Source organism: Leucopleurus acutus (assembly GCF_964270905.1).
Source record: "Leucopleurus acutus genome assembly, chromosome: 3".
Lineage (NCBI taxonomy): Eukaryota > Metazoa > Chordata > Mammalia > Artiodactyla > Delphinidae > Leucopleurus > Leucopleurus acutus.
Window position 1 is genome coordinate 67,130,124 of NC_139145.1, and position 26,077 is coordinate 67,156,200.

General features: G+C 38.7%; 2 protein-coding genes across 3 annotated transcripts in view; both read left to right on the forward strand.

Annotated features, from left to right (window-relative positions):
- Positions 1 to 4,073, forward strand: part of MEIKIN (meiotic kinetochore factor) — a gene marked incomplete at both ends in the record, with an annotated part of 138,938 nt that extends 134,865 nt beyond the window's left edge. The window contains one exon of the mRNA XM_082835047.1: positions 3,861 to 4,073. Coding sequence (XP_082691173.1) covers positions 3,861 to 4,073 — 213 coding nt within the window. The remainder of the gene's footprint in view (positions 1 to 3,860) is intronic.
- Positions 4,074 to 4,691: 618 nt separating this feature from the next.
- FNIP1 (folliculin interacting protein 1) overlaps positions 4,692 to 26,077 on the forward strand; it is a 132,349-nt gene continuing 110,963 nt past the window's right edge. For both annotated transcript variants that reach the window (XM_082837188.1, XM_082837189.1), the window contains exon 1: positions 4,692 to 4,848. In XM_082837188.1, coding sequence (XP_082693314.1) covers positions 4,757 to 4,848 — 92 coding nt within the window. In that variant the 5' untranslated portion in view covers positions 4,692 to 4,756. The remainder of the gene's footprint in view (positions 4,849 to 26,077) is intronic.

The window sequence follows — 26,077 nt, forward strand, 5'->3', positions numbered from 1 at the left end:
ATTTCTCTTAGCATATGAAATTCTCTAATATCTTCCATCTCAAAAAAAAAAAAAAAAAAGAGGAGGACAATTTTCCCTCCTCCCGTCTCCTCTCAATCCTCATTTTTCTGCTCCTTACCTCAGCAAAATGGAGTAGTTGTCTATACTTGCTTTACCACTCCCTCCCTACTCTTTCTTTTTTAGTCCACTCCATTCAGGCTTTTGCTCATCCTTCCATTGAAACTGTTCTTGTCGAGATGTCCATGTTGACAAATCTAATGGACACTTAAATTTTCAGTAACATTCAACACAGTTGACCCCTTCCTCCGTTTTGGGTTATTTTCTTCTCTTGTCTTGCTACTACTGCTTATGCTCATCCTTCTTTCCTGGATCCTTCTCTTCAAGACTTGTAAGTGTTGCCTTCTTTGAATATTAGTGCTGGACTCTCTTCTGTATTATACACTCTTTCATTTAAAAATTAAAAAAATTATTTTTGGCTGCGTTGGGTCTTCATTGCTGTGCGCGGGCTTTCTCTAGTTGCAGTGAGCGGGGGCTACTTTTCGTTGCGGTGCGTGGGCTTCTCATTGCAGTGGCTTCTCTTGCTGCAGAGCATGGGCTCTAGGCACACGGGCTTCAGTAGTTGTGGCACATGGGCTCAGTAGTTGTGGCTTGCGGGCTCTAGAGTGCAGGCTCAGTAGTTGTGGTGCACGGGCTTAGTTGCTCTGCGGCATGTGGGCTCTTCCCGGACCAGGGCTCGAACCCATGTCCCGTGCAGTGGCAGGCGGATTTTTAACCACTACACCACCAGGGAAGTCCCATACACATTCTTTCTAGGTAAACTCACTCATTCTATATTTTAAATTCTGTGTATTAGCTGATGCCTACTGAATTTCTCTGCAATCCTGGATTCTCCTCATATATTCTCAGAATCTCCACGTGGATATCTAATAGCCAATTCAAACTTAATATATCCAAACTTAATATGCTTGATTTTCCTCTTCAAACCTGTACTTTCCCTGGTCTTTCCATCAGGAAATGACTTCCATTTGGTTGCCCAAGGCAAAAACGTAGGAGTCAATCCTTAGTTTTCCTTTCTTTCACTCCTACTACAAATCGTGTTAGTTCTATCTTCAAAATAGTTAGCCAACATCAGCTCTTGCCTAAAATACATGGTAGACTCCTATATGGTTTCTCTCCTTCCATTCTTATTCTTTTATAATCCCTTCTCCACAGAGCAACCGATCTTCTAAAATCATAAATTCTATCACGTCCCTCTCCTGTTTTAAACTCCTACAATAGTTCCCATCACAATGTAACCTCCTTCGCATGATTTACAAGGTTCTACATAATCTGGCTCCTTGTACCTTTCTAGCCACATCTCAAACATCTTCCCCCTCCCACAGGGTGTTCAGCTGTTTTGGCCTCCTTTTTCTTCTTCAAACAGGAGAAACCCATTCCTGCCTCAGTCTTTGTACTTCTTCTTCTCTCTGCTAGAATGTTCTTTACCATCATCTTCCCGTCACGGGTTCCTTTTCATTCTTTAGACCTCAGTTCAAATACCGCATCTTTGGAGAGGATTTTCCTGACCACTCTATGTAAATTTGGCCGCACCAGTTGTACTATCAACTCTTTTTTTCCTAGCTTTTAGGACTACTTGCAAACATCTTGTTTACTTTGCCTCTTCCCACTAAGAACTAAGTTTCTGAGAGTAGGAATAGACTACCAGAACAGAGTCTGGGACCTTTGAGGGACTCAATAAATATTTGTTGAATAAATGGTTGTTTGTTTGCTGTTGCCTCAAACCACTGCCATTCCCTTATTATATAGCAGTAAATCATTGGTTGGCTTAAGAGTTTTTAAAACTGAGGTACCGTCATGAGTCCATCTAAGTGCCATTCAGGAAGTTTTACTTTATCATCTTGATTCTGACTATCTTGTTCTGAGATGCTATCAATGAAAATTTAACTTGTTTCAGGAAAATTTAGCACAACTCAGGTTGTGCTTACTAGCATGGTGGTTAAGGGAGCAAGATTCCAGTTTTATTGCCACCTTTTGCTATATTTAATAACTGGAAAATGGCTGTAGTGAGAAGTGCCCCTGTCTTCTATGTTATTGGAATCAGTTGGACAGAGCCCCAAAGGCTGTTGGGGTTTGTGGGGAGGCTAAATCTTCTACTCCTGAGTGAAAGCGTAGGCCTTATGTCTAATTTTCTAACCCAACAGTTCCACATTCATATAACATTAATGAATAATTATTTTCTTTCTTACATTTCCTCCTTGCTCCTAAACTTAAAGAGGCTACTTTTAAGACACCTCAGCTTCTGTGGGGGAAGAGGTAGTGTTAAGTAAAAGGGGAAAAAAAGATAATATACAGTTATTGAAGTTGAAAATATTTTCATTTTAATCTGCATAATTACGTATAGTTATATGTCCTCTTTTATGACAAACTTGTATCATTTCAGTGCTCTCTGAGTCTATAATTTGAGTATTACACAACAACATAAAGGAAATGTGATGAATGATAGCAAGTAAATTTTGTTTTTTTCTGTACCTTTCAAGTATAAGACCACAGAAATGAAACATTTACATGATTAGAGAACACTAATACAAAGTATCTCTTATGCAAGTCCTAATGTTCTTTCCCTTACTATTAATATCTATAATTATCCACGAGGTAACTTTTTGCCAAGATGAAAGCACCTAAGATTATTTTATTTATAAACTTCATTCTGAGGGGAACTGGAACTACTCTGTGCCAGCCACGGAGCGGCCATGATTCCTCCTTGTGTCTTTGGTCAAATATAGACAGGCTTGAGCCCGTTTCCACTTGTACTCATTTAGTGATACTTGCTAGTGTCAAAACAAAACTTTCCCCAATGATCGCTTCATTAATTGACTTATAGGATGCGCGTTTTCTCATTTTAAAAAATTTCAGACTTCATTTTTTGTTTGCAAAATTCCATTCCGCGTTCATATTTTGTGAGAGAAATATACATAGCTATTTTGCCTCATTAGAAATCTTTCAGCGTTTGGCGCCAGAGAATTATCTTAAGTTTATAGGGGATACAGTCTTGCTATTTTGACCTTGTATTGCTCAGTAATTCTGGAGCTTGGGCAATGTACGGAGCAACTCTGAATGACTCTTAACCTGAGCACCTCAAATGTCACCTCCTCAGAGAGACCTCCCCCACTCACTTCATTGTTTCTCATTCACAACACTGGTAATTTCAAATTACCTTTTTTACTTTACTGTTTCCTCATATAGAAAGTTAGCCCTATCTTTTTAATTTTGGATCCCCAGTGCCTAGACCAGGGACACTTAGACATTGTGGAAGGAATAAATTAATTTCTTAATCACCTATAAATAGTACTTTAAAAATTCTTGTAACATTGAAACTGAACAACACGTTGTTACATGACCACTGAAATTCTCCGAGATATATACTCTGGCTATTACTTTTCTTTTTTCTATATAAGACCACTTATTTCATAGCATAAACTCTAGCTGCAAATCAGTGGCAGCTGGCAGCCACTTAGAGACAATTTGATTTGTATGCCTTATTAAGTGAAATTCTCAAAAAAGTATTTTAATCTAACCTTCCAAACCACATACCAGTAATTTCCAGACATTCATATCTGTCAGAGAATTTGCGTCCCATGGTACAAAATTCCTCCTGCTGGAGGGGCAGTAGGGGAATGAGTAGGGAAACTGAAGATCTGTAAGACCAATTTGATCCAAACCCTGATAAATTTTGGTTCCCTGGGTTTAAGTAGACTGTACGGTCATTAATGAGCAATGTTTTTCTTTGGAAAGGGTTTTCCGCCTATTAAACTCATTTGTTCACAGTTTCACAGTTCCTCTCTCTCTCTCTCCATTTCTAGACATTGAGTGTAAATCCTGAGGCTCCTATGGCTAGCTCTTCCAAGGGGCTAATTCCCGGTGTGTCAGGGTTCGAGGCGCAAGTGGTAAACACCGAGGGCCGCTGCCCTCAGTGCCTGGCCGAGGCCGTCTCTGCCGGGAGGCATGGCTGCGGGGAGCGTCTTGGCAGATCCTCCACCAGACCCGTGAGCCAGCCCCGTTCAGTTAAGCTCTGAGCCCAAACCTCTCGCGGCCCAGCGTGAGCGGGCCTGTGGTCCCGGGCTTAAAGTCCAGCATGTGCCGCGGCCCCACGGGTACGCTCGCGCACCTGGTCTGCTCCGGGGGCCGCCGGACTCCGCCAGGCGCGGACGGAGGCGCGAAGCCGCAGAGACTGAGGGGAGGACGGCGGGGGAGGGGCGACTGCCAGTGGGGTCCTGAACTTCTCTCTTAGTCGTGGGTGCGGGAAGCGGAAGGTTTCTACACTCCAAAGCCCCTGGCGTCGTCTCCGCGGCACCCTGCTGGAGACTCAGGTAGCAACTAACAGCATCACGGAGAAAGACCGGGACCGGTACATGTTCCTTTTTCACGTCCCCAGCCACCCCAGTTTCCCGCCCCTCCCCTCCGCGCATGCCCCGCCCCGTGAGCTGCCACGTGAGGACATCCACCGGCCAGCCTATGGGCGCCAGCTCCGCCCCACGGCCCCGCCTTGCACCCTGCTCCGCGCGCCACCACGTGATGCGGCTCACCGCCAGCCAATGGACGCCGGCCTTGCCTCGCGCCCCGCCCCGCGCGCCGTGGCCGTTTGAAGTGACTAATTTCTGTCATATGACTGAGGCGCCTATGGGGGTGGCGGGGCAGCTCTAAGAGCGGGGGCCTGGCGAGTGCCCTGTGGAGCGACCCCGGCCTGGCCGTGGCCATCATGGCCCCTACGCTGTTCCAGAAGCTCTTCAGCAAGAGGAGCGGTCTGGGCGCACCCGGTCGGGACGCGAGGGACCCGGATTGCGCGTTCAGGTAGGTCGCTGCAGGGCGAGGGGCGAGCAGCGAGGGGCGCGGAGCCGATGGCCTAGTGGGCTTTGGCTTCCAGAGGCGCTGGGGCTTTCGGTGCTTACGCTTGAGCGGCAGCGTCGCCCCGGGACCGGGATCAGGGCCGCGGTCGGGAGGGGCCGGGCAGCTGCAGACCTGCGCTGGACGGTTCGAGCGAGGTCCTCTCTCGCCTACCCCCCTCTCCCACGGTTGCCCCTTCCCCCTCGTCTGGGGCTGTTTGTTTACGTCCTGCTCGGCAGCCACGCGCTACTCTGCCCCTCCGGACCCAGCATCGCGGCCTGAGCTTAGGGTCCACACACGCCTTCCTGGCGACGCGTAGAGTTGGGCGCGGGCTGGATTGGACCTCTACCGCCGTCCTCCGGGCCGAAAAGTTCTCCCCTCCTCCCCGCGGCCAGTCGTCCTCCGGGTGCTCCATTCCAGCTTGGTTGCTCTTGTGGAGAGAGCCGCACGTTTTGGCCAACCTTCGGAGTAGAGAACGCTGGAGGAGCGTGTAGGCAAGCTGCTGTTATTTCAGATTTCTTGTAAACATAAGTCGGAGGTGTGCAGATACCGGACCCAGTGGCTTTAATGTTGCCGAAGGAGAAATGTGAAACCTAAGAGTTTGTGGTTTTTACTGACCAGAATGAAGCTGCGCTGAATCAAATGAAGCATGGCCGTAGAATTGACCACCCCCTTGGAACTGTTACTAAAAACGAGTTTTTAAAAATTGAGAACGGTAGCAACATATTTTGTGGTATTACAGGCTTTGTTAATTTTTGGTTACAGTACCTGTTGCTGATAGAAAAACTTTTAAAAATTGTAAGACAATAGAATATAAACCTGAATTCTAGGTAAAATTTAGTTTCGAAACTGCATTTGAAGAAGAGATTATGTCTTTCAAACAGCCTTCATACTTGTTGCCGTGTGGAAACTTGTAAATGTAACTAGGCTAAATGTCAAATATCACTCAAACCTGGTAGGATAGCATAGAGCCCAGTTGTACAGTAGTAGTAGGAAGAGATGAGTATCTGTTAAATTTTGCAGTAGCCAGAGTCTGAAATGAGTGTACCACACTGGTTGAAAAGGTTTTCATAATCTTAAAATTATTCACTCTCTCTTGCTAATGCAGGTCCCATTACTAAACACTCAGTAACTTGTGGAATTGAAGTATTAAATGGAAAGAAATTTGACTTTTAGAGGAAGAAAAATCTCAGTGGTGAACATCTTGGAACAGTACTTAATAAAAGTTATCTAGCTTTTGGTCTTTTCTACTGGGAAATAAATGTCTTGCCATGCTTATCTAATGACTTTAAAGATTTCTTTAGTGTTTTTCTTTTGAAAAATGAAAGTGTGGTATAGATAGTACTACATTGAGCCATACAGTAAATCAAGGGTTAGTAGAAAGCAAGTTCAGGAGGGATATTAAAAAGGTGACATTTGAATAGGTTTTCTATTTCTGGGTAAAGATTTACTTTGGGGTACCCAAGTTTCCAAGCATCTCAAGTTATTCTTGTGAAAAAAAGTTTATTTTTTTAAAATGTAAACTCTACTATATGTTTGTGTAATACTACTTTAGAGTTGCCAAAGCACTTTCTCATCAGTTATCTCGTGATGTTTCACAACAATCTTGTGAGATAGGGCAAGTAGCAGTATAGATAACTACATGATCCTTTTTATGTGTAAGAATTATGTGTAAGTACAAAAACTGCAGTACAATATGGAAAAATGCGTAGAAGTGTACATGTGAGGAAATGAAAACTGGGTAATGTCACACACTTAGTAACTTGCAAATTTAATCAACCCAATCTTTTTTTTTTTAACACCTTCATTGAGCTATAGTTTACATACAATAAAATCGAGCCATTTGAAGTCTATAGTTATATGAATTTTGTTACATGTATACAGTCGTGTACCCACCACCCCAATGAAGTTTTAGAACACTCCATCATCCAAAAAATTCCCTCATGCCCCTTTGCTGTCATTTCTTAATGCCTTCTCACCCAGGGCAATCACTGACTTGCTTTTGTCTAATGACAGAGGTTTTGACGTTTCTGGAATTTCATATAAATGTAATCATACTGTTTATAGTCTTTTGTGTCTGGCTATTTTAACTCAGAGTGATGATTTTGAGATTCATCCATGTTGTTGCATTTATCTGTAGTTCGTTCCATTTTTTGCTGAATAGTGTTCCATTGTATGGGTATACCACAGTTTATCCATTCACTGGTTGGCAGACTTTTGGGTTGTTTTCAGATTTGGGCTGTAATAACAATGCTGCTGTGAACAATTGTGAACAAATCTTTATGCAGAAATACATTTTCATTTCTCTTGGAGTGGGACTGCTGGGTCATATGCTAAGTGTATGCTTAACTTTTTAAAAAAATTGCCAAACTTTTCTAAAGTATTTGTACCATTTGTATTCCCACTAGTAGTGTATGAGGTTACAGTTGCTCCAGATTATCTCCAAATCCAGATATTGTTAGTCTGATTTTTTTAAATTAAAAAAATTTTTTGTGTTGTAAAAAACACCTAACATAAAATATACTATGTTAACCATATTGGAGTCTCTTTAAAAATTTATTTTTATTATTTATTTATTTAAAAATTTTTAAATTGATGTATAGTTGACTTACAATGTTGTGTTAGTTTCAGGTATACAGCAAAGTGAATCTGTTATACATATATTAATACACATATCCACTCTTTTTTAGATTCTTTTCCCATACTAATGGGTATAGTGGTATCTTGTGTGGTTTTAATTTGCATTTTCCAAATAATAAACGGTGTTTCGCATCTTTTTATGTAACTCCTGTTTTTGAGTAGACTAAAATTTAGTTTTTATTCCAGTATACCATGGTTTTCATTCTAGAATACTTTTTTGGTTTTGTTTGTTTTAGTCAGTGTAAGTTGTTAAATAAGGCTTGGACACAGCCATTGGCAACTAACTATAGCTCAGCCTGTAAGAGTCAGTTCCTAGAGTAAACAATATACGAGGCTCAATAGTCATAAGCCATAATAGGGCTCTTGGGTAGGAAAGACCTGAAATAGAGAAGTCTTAGGAGCTTTTCAGTATTGTTTTTCATGGTTACTCCACTGAAAAAGATGGTCAGGGATTACCCCTTTCCATTCAGTCTGAACTCCCTTACCTTATAGGTTTCTGGTGCTTTGTCCTATCTAAGGTTCTTGAGCTGGAGGTAAGTGTGTAGGGTATCACAGGGAGAATATTATTTTAATCATATATAGAACTAAAACAGTAATTTGTTTTAATCTTTTAAAGAATTTGGGAAAGACAGGGAAGATACTGCTTTATGTTTTCTCCATCAGGCCACTTTCCAGGGGAAGTATGATTTAAGTGTAAGTCTAATAACTGCAGTACATATAAAATGATTGCTTTTAAAATAAAATTCTCTTCATCTAAAAATGATGTTAATAATGGCAACTGTGCAGGGTTGTCATGAGGTGTATTAGTGAAGGTACACTAAACTGCGTTGTGTTAATAAATAAGCTAAGTCTCAAAAAAAAGTTCTTGAAAGAAGCCTAATTTGACGACGAAGATTGTTTTAGAGTTATATATCTGTAGGACATAATTCATGTTTTGTTCAAAAAACAGTTTCTGTATTTTTATTTTATTCCTAATACATGAACGTTTGCTCTTTTTGTCTGTATCAGTTAACAACCTCTTAACTGGTCTTTCTGTCATCACTCTTGCCTTTCTCCAAACTATTCTCAACACTTCATCCTTTAAAAAAATGCTAATTCTGATCATGGTCAGCAGGCAAAATGGTATAGAATTTAAAATCTCCACAACACAGAGGTATTTTAAGGATTCAAAGAGATAAATCATGTTGAGCAGTTAATGCAGTGCTTTAGTGCACGGCTTTCACAACCAGAAGTTGTTTTTGCTGTGATGATCTCATGCTTATGTATAAAACCATTCAGTTTAGGACAGTTTAGGACCAAACTCCTTAACATAGCCTGTGGTGGTGTAGCTTCTGTGAAGTCTCTAGTCTTGACCTTTTAATTTTTTTAATAAGGTCATTTTTAACATAGCCATTAATCTATTATTATCCCTTATATTATCTATTAATATTATATATCTAGGGACTTCCCTGGTGGTGCAGTGGTTAAGAATCCGCCTGCCAATGCAGGGGACACGGGTTCCATCCCTGGTCCGGGAAGATCCCACGTGCCGTGGAGCAACTAAGCCCGTGTGCCACAACTACTGAGCCTGCTCTCTAGAGCCCACGAGTCACAATTACTGAGCCCGGGTACCACAACTACTGAAGCCCACGTGCCTGGAGCCCGTGCTCTGCAACAAGAGAAGCCACCACAATGAGAAGCCCGCACACCACTACAAAAAATAGCCCCGGCTCGATGCAACTAGAGAAAGCCTGTGCGCAGCAACGAAGACCCAATGCAGCCAAAAAAAAAAAAAAATATATATATATATACATCTATTAATATTATCTACTAGTCTATATTCAAATTTTCTCAGTTGTCTCAGGATGTCTTTTTACAGTAGGTTTGTTTGAATCAGTCTGCATATTGAATTTGCCGTTATGTGTCTTAAGTAATTTTTATTCCACAACGGCCTCCCCCCTCCCTTTTAAAAATAGCATTTGTTGTTTTTAAACTGGGTATTTTTCCTATGAAATTTCCCACATTGTCTGTTTGCCTGTTTGCTCTCTAATGGTTTCCTTTAATTCACTGGTTCCCAGCAATCTCTGTTTTAACAAGACCCTCCAGGTGATTCTGAATGCTCAAGTTTGAGAACCACTGCTATAACTTATTCTCTCTTTCCTGAAAACTGGTGGTTAGATACTTTACTAGATTCAGGGTCAGTTTTTTTTTTTTTTTTTCTTTTTTTTTTTGCGGTACGCGGGCCTCTCACCGCTGTGGCCCCTTCCGGTGCGGAGCACAGGCTCCGGACGCGCAGGCCCAGCGGCCATGGCCCACGGGCCCAGCCGCTCCGCGGCACGCGGGATCCTCCCGGACCGGGGCACGAACCCGTGTCCCCTGCATTGGCAGGCGGACTCTCAACCACTGCGCCACCAGGGAAGCCCCAGTTTTTTTTTTAAATTAAAATATTCCAAAGATTTTGCAGTGTACTTCATATCCATACGTAATGTCTGGTTGTCCCATTTTTTAGTGCTGCTAAGATTGATTAGTCGTTTCAGGTGGTATCAGCTTTATTCTTCCATTATAAACTTCACCCTTCACTAATGGTTTTAGCGTCTTTTGTTGATTATTGCCTGAATCCATTATCTTGTTAGGGGATGCAAATGGTAATGTTCTGATTCTTTAATTCTTTCTGCATTTATTTCCTGGAAGAACTTTCTCTTACTACTTATTTGGTTATTTGCTACAGGAAAGTCAGCATCAAAGTTTATCACTTTTGAGAATAATTTATGATGAGTTCAATGAAGGTTTTCATTTTAATTATCATTTTTTAGTATTACCATCACCTCTTGGATTTTAATGTGTTTTAATCCATTACCGTCAAATTGTCCCGTATTTAGCCAGTGGAAGACTTTTCAAGTTGACTTCTGTGCCCTTTGACATGATCTGATCTCATTAATCTTTGATAACTTGTTGCTTTCTTCTGGCCTTGTCTTAATCTAATCACCTTCCTTTTCTATGATTTTAACACCTTGGATTTGTTTTAGGTTTTGGGATGTGCCATGCTGTGCAGTTCTTTGTTTTTGGCATAGTTTTATATACCTTTTTGTTTAGCTTTTTGTACTGATCATCTGGGCTTATCCTAATTATTCTTTCTCCAGGAGGCCATTTCTGATTTCTCTCTGAGTTTGGTTTCACTGTAATTTTCTTCCATAGGTTTCTGTATTTCCTGCTGTGACATCTATCACAGCTGTCATTACTTGTCCACACCTCTCTTCTTTGCTTGCTTGAGAGCCCTCTTCAACTTCAAGGTGTATTTTGGAGTTAGAACCTTGTAAGCCACATGATGGGTTGTTTGTGGGGAACAAATGCCTAGGTTTCTGTCTGGAGCAGCTAGGTAGACACCGTTTTCGAAGGAAAGACCATGATACTGTGGAGGCCCATCTTGAACACCTCATCAAAAGTAGCAGCTCTCTCCCCTATTCTCTGTCAGAGCACACTGTTTATATCCTTCATAGTTCTTTTTACAACTTATCATCTCTCTCCCTCAAGTTCACATTGTGAGTCAGTGTATACAGCACAGTGCCTGAGCTTGTGCTCAGTAAATATTTGTAGAATGAATATATTAAATAATTTTAAGGGCAGAAAGAGTCAGAAGTTCTGTTTTGGACATTTGGTCTAGTGTTAATTACTAATGAGATATTTGTCAGTTTAATAAAGTAAATCTGGAGTTCACAGTAGAGCGTGGGCCTGGAGATAATGAACTTGGGCTTAGGGTCAATGGTCAATATTAAAACTAAGGGAATGGGTGAGATAATCTAGGAAAAGGGTGTATGTAGGTAGAGAATTGGAAAGAACAGGTTTTGTACTGAGGAAATCTAAAATGTACAGATGTGGGGGAGGAAAGTCTACAAAGAAAGAATGGCCAGAGAGATAGGGGGAAGGCCAGTGGTGTGTGGCATTAGGAAAGCTCAGAAAGGGAAGTGTTTAAAAAATGATGGAGTGATAAATTGTTTTGTATGCTGGTTGCTGACAGGTCTTATGAGATCAAAAACAGAAAAGTATAGTTGGAGTTGTCAAGTTGGAGATAACTGGTGATCTTAATGGTTTTTTTTTTTTTTTGAGGGGGCATGTTTGGGGGAAAGAGTGAGATGTGTATTAAATGAAAAGGGAGGAAATGGCTTCACTGCTAAAGCTTTCTATTTCTGTAGGGGAAGCAATCTGTAGTGCTGCGTTATCTTTTCACTTTCAGTATTCTGATTTTAGGTCACATTTTGAGCTTCTGAAGTTTTTAAAGGCTAGCATCTCAATATTATCAATGTTTGTAAGAATCATAGTTAAGAAGTTTTTATTTAATGTGATTTTTAAACATTTGTTCATTCACAAGTTTTTTTTTTTTTTTTTTTGCGGTACGCGGGCCTCTCACTGTTGTGGCCTCTCCCGTTGCGGAGCACAGGCTTCGGACGTGCAGGCTCAGCGGCCATAGCTTACGGACCTAGCCGCTCCGCGGTATGTGGGATCTTCCTGGACCGGGGCACGAACCCGTGTCCCCTGCATCGGCAGGCAGACTCTCAACCACTGCGCCACCAGGGAAGCCCACAAGTTTTTTTAAATTAAAAAAAAAAACCCCTTCATAAACTGTACCTTTTAATCTTATATTAGAGATAGAAGTTATAATATTCTTTACAGAGACTCCTGTGAGAGCGTATCTTATTAAAGTGAGAAGCTGAGAATTTTAAGTTAATTTCATGTTAATGAAATCAATATTTGGTTCTAAGAGTCTAATTTTGCAATAAGAAATACAAATTTTTTTTTGTTTTTTTTTTAAAACATCTTTATTGGAGTATAATTGCTTTACAATGGTGTGTTAGTTTCTGCTTTATAACCAAGTGAATCAGCTATACATATACATATATCCCCATATCTCCTCCCTCTTGCGTCTCCGTCCCATCCTCCCTATCCCACCCATCTAGGTGGTCACAAAGCACCGAGCTGATCTCCCTGTGCTATGTGGCTGCTTCCCACTAGCTATCTATTTTACATTTGGTAGTGTATATATGTCCATGCCACTCTCTCACTTTGTCCCAGCTTTTTATTGTTAATTTGATTTGCTTTTCCATCTCTAAGTAGTGGTATTAGATTTGTTTTTTGGAACCATGTTTATTGAAAGAAAATAGCTTAGTAAAAAATGCAGCTTTAATATTCAACTTATAAAACTTGGACCTCATTTCTTACTAATATAATAACTATTGTCTTAAATCTTGATGAGTTTAAGTTATCTTTTAGGAGAGACTTGTTTAAAAAAAAACTCCCGCATGTAAAACATAACAGTCTTCTTTATTTTTTTTAATTAATTTTTATTTTTTTAACATTTTTATTGGAGTATAATTGCTTTACAATGGTGTGTTAGTTTCAGCTTTATAACAAAGTGAATTAGTTATACATATACATATACATATACATATATCCCCACATCTCTTCCCTCTTGCGTCTCCTTCCCTTCCACCCTCCCTATCCAACCCTTCCATCTGGTCACAAAGCACTGAGCTGATCTCCCTGTGCTATGCTATGCGACTGCTTCCCACTAGCTAGCTATTTTACATTTGGTAGTGTATATATGTCCATATATACACTACCACTCTTTCACTTTGTCCCAGCTTATCCTTCCCCCTCCCCGTGTAGAATCTTCTTTATTAAAAGGAGTCCTAAGCTAGTCTTACACAATCTTACTTCTGTTCCTGGCACTACCATTCTCTTAGTCTACCAAGTTGAAAGTCAGAGAATCATCTTTTACTCTTTCCTCTAATTGCCTCATTTGGTCATTTGTTAAGTCCTGTTGATTCAAATTCTGCAACATCTTAGTTCTTCTTCATTTTCCACTGCCATCATCTCACTTAGACCTTTAATGCTTTTCGTAAAAATTTGCCATAACTTTCCCACTTCGTGTGTGTTCTCCTCTATACTATCCTGCTAAATTGACTTTCTTAAACCATAATTCTGGTCAATTCACTCAGAAATCTCCTTTGACTCCCTGTTACTTAATAGAGGATTGCTCTGTGCCAAGCACTGCTCTAAGTGCTCTACACATATTAATTCATTTAATTCTCACAATAGCTTTATTATAAAGTAGGTCTGATTATCCCTATTTTATAGATGAGAGAATAGAGGCACAGAGAAGTTAAGGACCTTGTCCCAGGTCACACATTTAGTAAGTGATATAATTAAGATATAAATTCAGACATTTGAGTTCCAGATCCTTTTTTTAAACGAAGTCCAAGCTCTTCAGCTTTTCATGTCAGCCTCCTTTAGAGTTGTAGCTTACTGTAATGGACCTGGGTTCAGATACCTGCCCCAGTGGTTCCTGTATATATAACCTTGGGAAGCAGTATCATGTCATCATTAAAGGTGCTGTGGTGTATGCATGTCACAGTGGGGGAGAGGATGCTGAAGAGATTGTCCGTTGTACCTACCATCTTAGAGTTGTTTTGAGGATTAAATGGCATGGTAGTCTCTCAAATGTTAAAATTCTTTCCCACACTCCCTCATCCTTCAGTTTATTCTTTCCAGTCTTCCTTCTAATTTTTCCTCTAGCTGTGGGCTCTGAATCAGATTACTTGATGTTTCTTGAGAATATTCTGGTTCATGTTTGCACACTGCTTGAAATTACATGGCTACAACACATCTCTCTTAAGGCTACATTAGAAACCATGTTTTTGCATCAAGGCAGTTATTTTCTTGGGTTGTAATTGCTTCTTTATGGACCTATATACTTCACTAGACTGTAGGTTCCATAGGGCACAACCATGGTCTAACTTGTTTAGTGCTGTATTCCTGGTGTTTGACTCACAGAAGGCATTCAGTAAATATTTGATGAATGAATAAAAATAGTCACTGATTGAAAAAATTTTAATTCCTTTAACCAAGGATGTTTCTGTCTTGGGTTATTTGTCTAAAGTAGTTATTTCTCTGTACTTTGAGCACATTTTTCGTTGACATCAGTGGTTACCAATTTAAAGGAAAATTCCATTGTTATTTTGATCTTTTTAAGATAGTGAGAATGGTCTGATTTTCCAGAAATAGGTTAGATTCTCTATTTATATCTCTTGTAACACCTCATACTTCCCCTTCCTACCATTTTTCACGTTCAGAATATGTGTGTGTATATGTGTGTGTACACAGAGTCTTCTCTGACGTACTCAGTATATGCTGAATGGATAAAAGAATGAGTAAATGAACTCATTCTTTTATCCATTGAGTAATGTATTCTTTTTGGTAGTGGGAGTTTATTTCAAGAACACAAGAGGTTTTGAGGTACCATGGAATTTCTTTTCCATTTGAGCATACTAGGTCCTTAGACCTTCTGATTGTTAAGCAGACCTTATGGGGAAGTGGAGCAACAATTTAACCTGGCTCTTTGGGGACACAGCCAGAGCTCTAGGGATCTGCTTCCTTGTACTCACGTTGCCCAGTATATAGTATCCCTTGACACAATGGCATTTTATCCCAAGTCACCCCAGAGAGATTACACCCTAGTGTAATCCTAATAGAGTGGCAGAGTTGGTTTCAAGGGCATGTGGGTTTCAGTTTATACTGTTATGATCCCATTTGTAGGATGCAGCTGTCAGGCTCTTTGCAGCTTTTTGGCCTGCTTTCCCACCCTGTTGTGGTCTGTTATATAATTTTTAAAGTTTTCCATTTATATCAAGAAACTACAGATTGTGACGTTAATGAGAAGGTGAATGAAATCGAGTAGTGATATGATTCTCACAAATAGGGATTTTGTACTAAGTTTTATATTAATTTCTATTAATTCCTAATTACTTTAGAATATAAAACATATATACTATACATTTATTGAATGCAGAAATATAATAAATATTATTTGTGAATAATCAAAGAAATACCTGAACGTAGTTTAAACATTAGACAGTAAAACCCCATGTTAATGCACCCGCTGTGACGTAAGTGGCTCCTGGACCCATGGAACTTCTGACTGGCTGGCTCACGGGCCCAGCCGCTCCGCGGCATGTGGGATCTTCCCGGACCGGGGCACGAACCCACATCCCCTGCATCGGCAGGCGGACTCTCTACCACTGTGCCACCAGGGAAGCCCATAGACAAGCTTTTTACATGTGAATCTGACTCTAAATTTATGTGTTGAATTTTTTGCCCCCAGCCCAACAACATTATGGCAGGAATTTACTTAGAGTAAGTTCCTCCAACCCAGTCCTGAACCTAGATGCAACTGCTTTTTTAATTGTTTGATGTTTGCTTAAGTATTTGCTTTTATATTTATAAATAATATGAATAGACTGTTTTATAAAAAATTTATTCATCTTAGACATTAATTTCTTGTATTGGTAAAGATTTAGGTCTTAAACATGCACACATATACACACACTCATGCATACCCTTCCCTTTCTTCTTCATTCTTCCAATCTTACAATTTTTGGTTAGTTTAGATAATCAAGGTTAACTATATTATTATATTATAAATGTTTACTGCTGAGCTAAATATATTTTATGTTTTATTGTTCTTTTTTTTACTTATCTCTTGGAGTTAATTGCCTTTTTTTCTTTTTCTTTTTTTGGTTTGCCCTGTTTTCTTTGAAATCTTTAGCTAAGTATTACAGCTCCATAAAATACCTGTCAAAACAATTTCTCTCTCTTAGTTAAACCTAGTCGATAATTGACTTTTTAAAAAATATTTATTTCTTTATTTGACTGTGCCAGGTCTTAGTTGTGGTCTGTGGGGGTCTTTGGGGATCTTCAGTTGTGGCATGCAGGATCCTAAGTTGTGGCATGTGGACTCTTAGTTGCAGCATGTGGGATCGACTTCCCTGACCAGTGGTCGAACCTGGGCCCCCTGCATTGGGATCGTGGAGTCTTAACCACTGGACCACAAGGGAGGTCCCTAGATAGTTGATAATTAATACTTTTTCCTCCTGGATATGTCCATCTTGGAACCATCTGCCCTTCTCTGGCTCTAGTTTGTACTTCTTGCCCTGTAGGTCTGCTCCATAGCAACATGATGAGCCTTCCTTTGCCTTCCTCCTGGAAATTCCTTTGACCTTTAAAAGTTAGGATCTCCTGTAGACTGGCTTTCATGACTTCTTCGTTTTTGGATTGTTCCCTTGTTTTGGTGCTGCCTGTCCCTCTTGGAGCTTCCTGAGAATGATTGTTAGAGATAAATTTTTTGAGACTTCGCACGTGTGAAAAAGTGTTTATTCTATTTTTGTGTTTGGTTGGCAATCTAGTAGATGCACAGTTCTATGCTGAGAATCATTTTAATTCAGAAATTTGAAGGTATTGCTCCCTTGTCTTCTGTCTTCCAATATTGATACTGAAAAGGCTGGAGCTATAACTCTCAGCCCCCAGGAAGCTTTTGGAATTTTCTGTTTTCTCTATTTTGTTCTGAAATTTCACAGTGATGAACCTGTACCTTTGTTTTTTTAAAAAAATTCATTGGTTTATACTTGATGGGCCTTTCAATCTGGAGACGCCCTGAGGCTGGTGCAACTCTGACAAGTTTCCCAAGAACATAAATATTTGTTATGTATAAGGGGTGGGTTAAGAGAGAAGATGAAGGACATTTTGACATCCTGTGGAGGATATGCTTTCTGTTCCTTTGTCTCTCCTCTACCTTCCAAAGGGCCTTACATTTCCAAGGCCTTTGCTTCTCAGGGGCTCTGAGGAGATGAATCGTTCGGTTGCTCCTAGACATTTATTGACATTTAGGTTGTAGCTGCTTATGTTTTTGAAAAGTTAGTTGCTACTTTTCATCTTTCAGTTATTTATTGCGGTCTCTTTATGCTTGAAATTTTTCCTCTCATATTGTCTTTGTCTTAAATATGTACGTATATATGTATATATTTGTGTGCGTGTGTGTATATATATGTACACACACACACACACACACACACACACACACACACACTTCATTTACTGTCATTTGAATGGGATTTGAATGTATCAGTGTACCAGTGCTTAACCTGGATTTCCTAAAAAAGTTTTTAAACTTATGAAATACTTCAAACCAAAAAGTAAAGAGAATGTTATAACAGTACCCATCTTTAACAGTTATCAACATTTTGTTTCTTTTTGTTTGTTTCATTCTCTCTTCCCTCAACTTATTTTAAATATTAATACTATTATTTGTTGTTGTTGGAATATTTTAAAGTACACTCCAAAAATCCTGTCATTTCACTCATGAATACTTGAGTATGAATCTCTAAACGATTACTATTATTCCTGAAAATTAACAGTGATTCCTTAATATTTAATACTCAGTCCATGTTCAGTTTCCCCTGATTGTCTCAGAAATGTCTTTTTAGAGTTTGAAGTTGGATTCTAATTTGTCTGTAGAATATTGCATATTTGGATTTGGATCTGATTTCATCTTCACTGTGTCCTTTACCTTGTTCCTCTCTCCACCTCATTTTCTTTAAATTGGGAGTTAGATCTCAGACTTGATTGGATTTAGGTGCAGGGTTTTGTTTTGTTTCTGTTTCCTGTTTGTTTTGTATTGTTTCCTAAGACTACTTCGTAGGGGCGCTGTGTACTTCTTACTGCATTTTATCAGGAAGCACATAACCTCTGGTTGTCCCACTTTAAGTGGTGCTAAGGTTGATCAGCAGGTTCAGGTGGTGTGAGCCTGATTCCTCCATTTTAAAGTTGCCCATCAACTGTTCACCTAATGGATTTAGCTTCTATTTATGCTGATTATTAGATTATTTCAGTGATTCTCAAACTTTAGTATGCATCAGAATCTCTTGGAGAGCTGGTGAAATTTTTGTAAACAATAGATGGTCCTTGGAAATTTGAGGACTGATGTTGATGTTTGAATGCCGAGGTGGTTCTTTGTACCACAACTGTAGCTGTGATCTTCAGTTTTAGAAGCTTCTAATAAAGCTAGTTAATATAGGCTGTATCACTCATTTCTTGTGCTTGTATCTAGCAAATGTGTCTGCTATTTTTAAAAAAATATATAACAGCTTCATTAGATATAATTTACACTTTATATAAATTATAAATTTATAATTCACCCGCTTAAAGTGTGTAATTCAGTTGTTTTTAGTTTATTCACAAAGTTATGCCGCCATCACCACAATCAATATTAGAATTTTTTTTTTTTGGCTATGCTGCATGGCTCGTGAGATCTTAGTTCCCTGACCAGTGATCAAACCCGGGCCTCCTGTAGTGGAAGAGTGGAGTCCCAACCACTGGACTGCCAGGGACTTCCCAATATTAGAACATTTTTATCACCAGAAAAGAAACCCTGTACCCATTAGCAGTAATTCTCAATTACCCTACCCACTACCACCCACATTCCCCCAACCTTAGACAACCACTAATCTACTTTCTGTCTCTGTAGGTTTGCCTGTTCTGGACATTACATATAAATGAAAGCGTACAATATATGGTCTTTTGTGACTGGGTTCTTTTACTTAGCATATGTTTTTAAAGTTCATTTATGTTATAGCATGTATCAGTACTTCAGTCCTTTATATTGATGAATAATATCTCATTGTATGGGATATCATATTTGTCCGTTCATCAGTTAGTAGACATTTGGGTTGTTTCCACTTTTTGGCTGGCTATTATGAGTAATTCTGCTGTGAACTTTTGTGTACAAGTTTTTGTGTGAACGTGTTTTCATTTCTCTTGGGCATATATTAGGAATGAAATTGTTGGATCATACGGTATGTGTAAAATTTTGAAGAACTGCCATTCTGTTTTCCAAAGAATCCACTGACATAGCTTTGTGCTGCTGAGACAAAATATCAACCTAGAATTGATATATAGTGAGACTTGTTTGAGAGTCTAACATACATATATATGTGACAAACAAAAGGTGAGGGAATTCCACTAATAGAAAAATGTTTGCAGTGCAGGAACAAATGGTTAAGATAAACAACAAGGTCCTACTGTATAGCACAAGGAACTATATCCAGTCTCCTGGGATAAACCATAATGGAAAAGAACATTAAAAAAAGAATGTATATATGTGTAAAGCTGAGTCACTTTGCTGTACAGAAGAGATTGGCACAACATTGTAAATCAACTGTACTTCAATTAAAAAAAATAAATGGTAAGGAAAAAGAAACGGACAATATAAAATGAGACACGTGGGTAAATCTACACAGATATTGGTAGTATAAAAACAACAGACATGTCAAACAGAGCCTAAATATTCGAAAATAGTACCATGCTAGAGGGTAGTTGAGATGGAGAGAATGAAGTAGAATTAAAACATTCTGTGGCCATAAACAAGACCAAAAGACAATGCTCAGAATGGGAGAAAATATTTGCAAATGAAGCAACTGACAAAGGATTAATCTCCAAAATTTATAAGCAGCTCAATAACAAAAAAACAAACAACCTAATCCAAAAATGGGCAGAAGACCTAAATAGACATTTCTCCAAAGAAGATATACAGACTGCCAACAAACACATGAAAGAATGCTCAACATCATTAATCATTAGAGAAATGCAAATCAAAACTACAATGAGATATCATCTGACACCAGTCAGAATGGCCATCATCAAAAAATCTAGAAACAATAAATGCTAGAGACAGTGTGGAGAAAAGGGAACACTCTTGCATTGCTGGTGGGAATGTAAATTGGTACAGCCACTATGGAGAACAGTATGGAGGTTCCTTAAAAAACTACAAATAGAACTACCATATGACCCAGCAATCCCACTACTGGGCATATACCCTGAGAAAACCATAATTCAAAAAGAGTCATGTACCAAAATGTTCACTGCAGCTCTATTTACAATAGCCAGGAGATGGAAACAACCTAAGTGTCCATCATCGGATGAATGGATAAAGATGTGGCACATATATACAATGGAATATTACTCAGCCATAAAAATAAACAAAATTGAGCTATTTGTAATGAGGTGGATAGACCTAGAGTCTGTCATACAGAGTGAAATAAGTCAGAAAGAGAAAGACAAATACCATATGCTAACACATATATATGGAATTTAAGAAAAAATAAATGTCATGAAGAACCTAGGGGTAAGACGGGAATAAAGACACAGACCTAGAGAATGGACTTGAGGATATGGGGAGGGGGAAGGGTAAGCTGTGACAAAGTTAGAGAGTGGCATGGACATATATACACTACCAAACGTAAAATAGATAGCTAGTGGGAAGCAGCCGCATAGCACAGGGAGATCAGCTCGGTGGTTTGTGACCACCTAGAGGGGTGGGATAGGGAGGGTGAGAGGGAGGGAGACGCAAGAGGGAAGAGATATGGGAACATATGTATATGTATAACTGATTCACTTTGTTATAAAGCAGAAACTAACACACCGTTGTAAAGCAATTATACTCCAATAAAGATGTAAAAAGCAAAAAACAAAAACATTCTGTGGTTCTAGGGGGCTTCCCTGGTGGCATAGTGGTTAGGAATCCGCCTGCCAATGCAGGGAACATGGGTTTGAGCCCTGGTCCAGGAAGATCGCACATGCCGCCGAGCAACTGCGCCCGTGCACCATAACTGCTGAGCCTGCACTCTGGAGCCTGTGAGCCGCAACTGCTTAGCCTGTGTGCCACAGCTGCTGAAGCCCGCGTGCCTGGAGCCCGTGCTCTGCAGCAGGACAAGCCACTGCAATGAGAGGCCCGTGCACCAAAGCGAAGAGTAGCCCCGCCTCGCCTCAAGTGAAGAGGGCCCGTGTGCAGCAACAAAGACCCAACGCAGCCAAAAATAAATACATTAATTAAAAAAAAAAAAAATTCTATGGTTCTTTTATCTTTTGAGGATGAAGATAATAAAGTATGAAGTATGCATGTTAAAATTTCAAGGTTACATGGTAAATTGAAGTATGTAACTTCCAAATTAATAGAAGAAATGGAATGTAGAAAAAATGTATGAAAGGATAGGAAAAGAAACAAGTCATAGAACAAGTGCAAAGAAAGAGAATAATGTACTAGTGGAAATAAATTCCAGCATATTATAAGGATCGTATTAAGTGAAGGCAGACTAAATAATGCAGTTAAGACAAAGATTTGATAGGCTGGAAAAAAATTAAATTCAGCTGTAGGCTACTGTTTAAGATACATACCCTAGTACACCAATACGGAAAGATTGAAAGCAAAAAGGTAGAAAAAGATATCTAGAAAACCAAAAGAAAGCTGGTGTAGCTCCAGTCATACCAGATAAAATAGAGTTTAAGACACAAAAATTATTAGTGATAAATACAATAATAAAAGGTTAATTTACCAAGAAGTTTTGATATGTTTTGATAATATGTAAGAAGAAATTGTCAAGGAGAAATGCATACACTTACTATAGTAGGTGAGTTTTAACATACCTGTCCTAATTATTGAAGATGAAGTAGAAAAAAATTATTAAGAATAAAAAAGATTTTAAAAACACAGTCAACACTTAATGGACATAGAGAAATCTGCAATTGGAAGTTGGAGGTAACACATTCTTTTCTAACATTTATAGAACAGTTATGGAAACAACTTATGAGTCAAAGGAGAAGAAATCCTAAATGGAATTTTAAAATAATTAGAAGTGAATTTTAAAAGTGAATTTTAAAATAATTAGAAGTGAATTGTAATAAATGCCATATTACAAAACTTGGGATGTAGCTAAAACCTCACTGACAGTAAATTTATAATTTTTACGTAAGAGGGAAGTTGAACAACTGCCCCTTCTAGGGCTAGCTAATTCCTAGAGATAGCAAAGAACTCCTCCAGAAGTGTGCCTTTCATGTGCAAACCAACCAATCCTCCTTTGGTTGTACCCTCCACCTACCTCCTATATTGAGCTCTTACCCTCCTGGGCCACTACTTCCCTGCTCTAATCACCCCAGGGCCAGGTACCAGCCAACTAGGGGCAGTTTATGTACCATGGAGACCACTGAAATTATTCAAACTAGCCAATCCTAAACCTGATTAGCTTGTTTACTTTGCCATTCTTTCTTGTGAAAACCACAATAAAGGTTCTTGCCTCATTTTCCTCCCATTCCTTCTGCCTCCTGACCCACCCTGGTGCTTCCCCATATGGCCTGTTGTGGTCCGGCATTCTTCCTAATTCCAGGGAATTGTGAGTATAAATTTCTTTCTTCATGGCAGTTATTTCCATGTCTGTGTCTTACCATACCTGATTAAAACAAATCCTGGGTTCATTTTAAAATCAGTATAGCTTTATGAGTTTGGACAAATGTATACAGCTGTGTAACAGCCACTACAGTCAAGATGTAGAACTTTGTATAACCCTCAAAAGTTCCCTTGTACCCCTTTGTAGTCAGTAACCAATCCCTGCTCACCCTGCCCCCAGACAATTTCTGATCTGCTTTCTGTCACTACAGATTAATTTTGCATATTCTAAAATTTCATGTAAACGAAATCCTGCCCTATGTACTCTTTTGTATCTGGTTTCTTTCACTCAGCAGAATGTTTTTGAGATTCATCTATTCATCCAAATACTGCTTATTTCAGTAGCTCATTGCTTTTTATTCCATTATAGTATTCCAGTATCCGATTATATAAATATACTAAAATTTGTTTATCCATGTACCAGTTGATGAATATTTAGATTAATTCTGGCTTGTGGGGTCTATTATGTATAAACCTGCTATGAACATTCATGTATAAGTCTTTGTATGAACACGTTTTTGTTTCTCTTGGGTAGATACCTAGGAGTGGAATTGCTGGTTTGTAAGCAAGTGTATACTTAATAAGAAATCACCAAACTGTTTTCCAAAGCACTTGCACCAGTTTACTTTCTCACTAAAAATGTGTATGATAATTCCAGTTATCATCAGCACTTGTGGGTGTGTAGTGGCATCTCACTGTAGTTTAATTTGCCTTTCCCTTATGCCTGGTGATGTTGAGCATATTTTTTGGTGTTTATTGGCTGTTCATATGTATTCTTTTGTAAAATGTCCAATTATTTTGTCCATTTAAAAATTGAAGTACTACTTATTATGGGTTGTAAGACTTCTTTATGTATTCTGGATAAAAATTCTTTGTTAGCTTATTTTCTCCAATCTCTGGTTTGCATCTGTTTTTTAGTGGTATCTTTCAAAGATCAGAAGCCTTAAATTTGGTGAAGTTTCTTAGTTTATTATATTTTAAAGATTTTATATATATGTTTTTGTGTGTGTGTTCTAAACAATTTTTGCCCTACTCTAAGGTCAAGAAGATTTTCTCCTGTTTTCTTTTATAAATTTTATAGTTTTTGAGGTTTTATGTTTTGGTCTATGACTTATTTTTAGTTAATTTTTACATATGGGGTGAGCTCAGTATTTTCCATACAAGTATCTAGCTTATCCAGCACCATCTGTGGAGATGCTTTCTTTCTTTTTTTTTTTTTGCAATACGCAGGCCTCTCACTGCTGTGGCCTCTCCTGTCGCAGAGCACAGGCTCCGGACGCGCAGGCCCAGCGGCCATGGCCCACAGGCCCAGCCTCTCTGCGGCATGCGGGATCCTCCCAGACCAGGGCACGAACCCGTATCCCCTGCATCGGCAGGCGGATTCCCAACCACTGCGCCACCAGGGAAGCCCGAGATGCTTTCTTTTGATTTTTGCTTAATTACCATGTGTTAACATGTCTTTCTCTTGTATTGATACATTCTGGTTCAGAAGAAATTTCCCAATAAACAATAATAAATGCCATCTATCATATACTTGAAATAGTGTAGTATAAGATTATGCATGTTTTTGAAATGTAGAAAAAGATAAATTATGAGGTTTTATTGTAATAATCAGCCAAAGCACAATGCACTTTTACATAATGTGCTTTGTAAATAAGAATGTTTACTTTGGGCCTTAGTCTTAGCTGCACATAAAAACTGGAAATATTTCTATTCAGCTATTCTAATCAGTCTAGGGAGTGAAAGTAGTAGAAGACTGCTTCTAGTAGAATTTCCAACTCCAAGAAATGTTGAATCCAGTGGTAGAGGTTCTGTGTATATCTAAAAACAGAACACATATTTGGTAACATGTCGGAAAAGGAATGACCTTTATTTTTTATTTATTTATTATTATTTTTTTACATCTTTATTGGAGTGTAATTGCTTTACAATGGTGTGTTAGTTTCTGCTTTATAACAAAGTGAATCAGTTATACATATGACCTTTATTTTCTAATTTGCTGATGTGTACCTTAGAATCAGCTGTGGATTTCTTTAAAAAGCCTTCAGGTTGCCCTACTTGGAATTAATTCTCAATCTTCTAGGATTTTGGGCAGGTGATTGTTTTGGTTTGTTTTGAAGCTCTCCAACATGATTTTGATGTACAGCCCAAGTTATCAATCCCTGATTATACTCCATTTTCTCATTTGACCTCTCAGTCATCCTGTGAGACAAGTAGTGTTAGCTCAGTTTTGCACATGAGGAAGATGAAGCTTAATGTGATTATATACCTTCCTCCACAAGGGATATAAACAAGAAACTTAACAGAAAACATTTAAAAAATGACCTTTAAACATTTTGAGTGATGTTTAACCTCAGTAATTAAAAAATACAAATCAAGATGTCATGTCTATAATTCACTAAGCTGTCTAACAAAGGTTAAAAAGAATGATATATTGTTATGGTAAAAGAGTGGTGAAGCAAGCCCTATTTTATGATTGTGGAGTGTAGGTACAACTATTTTGGAGAGCATCAGTTGTGTAAAAGTGATCATGTAAGCATATTCTGATGTTTATTAAAGCATTATTTGAAGTTGTTTCCAGTTTAAGTTGTTAACTGTGACCATAATTAGGAGATCGATTAAATAAGTTATGGTATATATATTGGAACACTGGGTAGCTCTGTAATAGAATATGGTAATTTTGTATTCCCTGGTAGAGATTTACACATATATTAAATTTTAAAAAGTTGCTGGGTAGTATGCAGTGTGATCTTGCTTTTATAAATGCTTGAGAGTTAAACATTTAATTCTGTTAACGTGGCTATTTGTACATACTTATAGGAAAAAGTCTAGATGGAAACAGAAAAGTGTTGAGAGTGGTTAGGTCTGAGAAGAAGGATTGGTCGGGTGGGTTTTTCATATTTTATACCTGTTTGTTGTTTGTATTCACCTGGCTGTTGCAAATAAGGTCTGTTGTTTCTGTAATTTTAAAAAGATATAAATGTGAAAAATGTAACTTGGTCAAGATCAACACAACTGGCAAGTGGCATAGCTAAGACTTGGAATTCTCAGACTCCAAAGGAGAAATTTTTCAGAGAAATATTAACCCATGTCATAATGAATTTTAACTGATTTGTAGTAGGAAAGCATTAAAATTTTTTTGTTTTTAAAATTTACATACAATAAAATTCCCTTTTTGTGGTATAAAGTCCTATGAATTCTTTTTAAAACAAACTTTTTATGGAAGAATAGCATACTTTAGTGTCCACATTTTAACCATTCAGCTCAATGAATTTACACACGTTGCCAGGTAACTGGTACCCAGTTCAAGAAACAGAAATTGCTTGTGTTTCTGAAGTCCTCCTCATGACCCTTTCAATCCCCACTCTCCTGACTTCAAACACCAGGGATTAATTTAGCCTGATATTGAGCTTTATATAAATGGAACCATACATATGCTCTTTTCTTTGTCTGGCTTCTTTTTTGCTCAACATT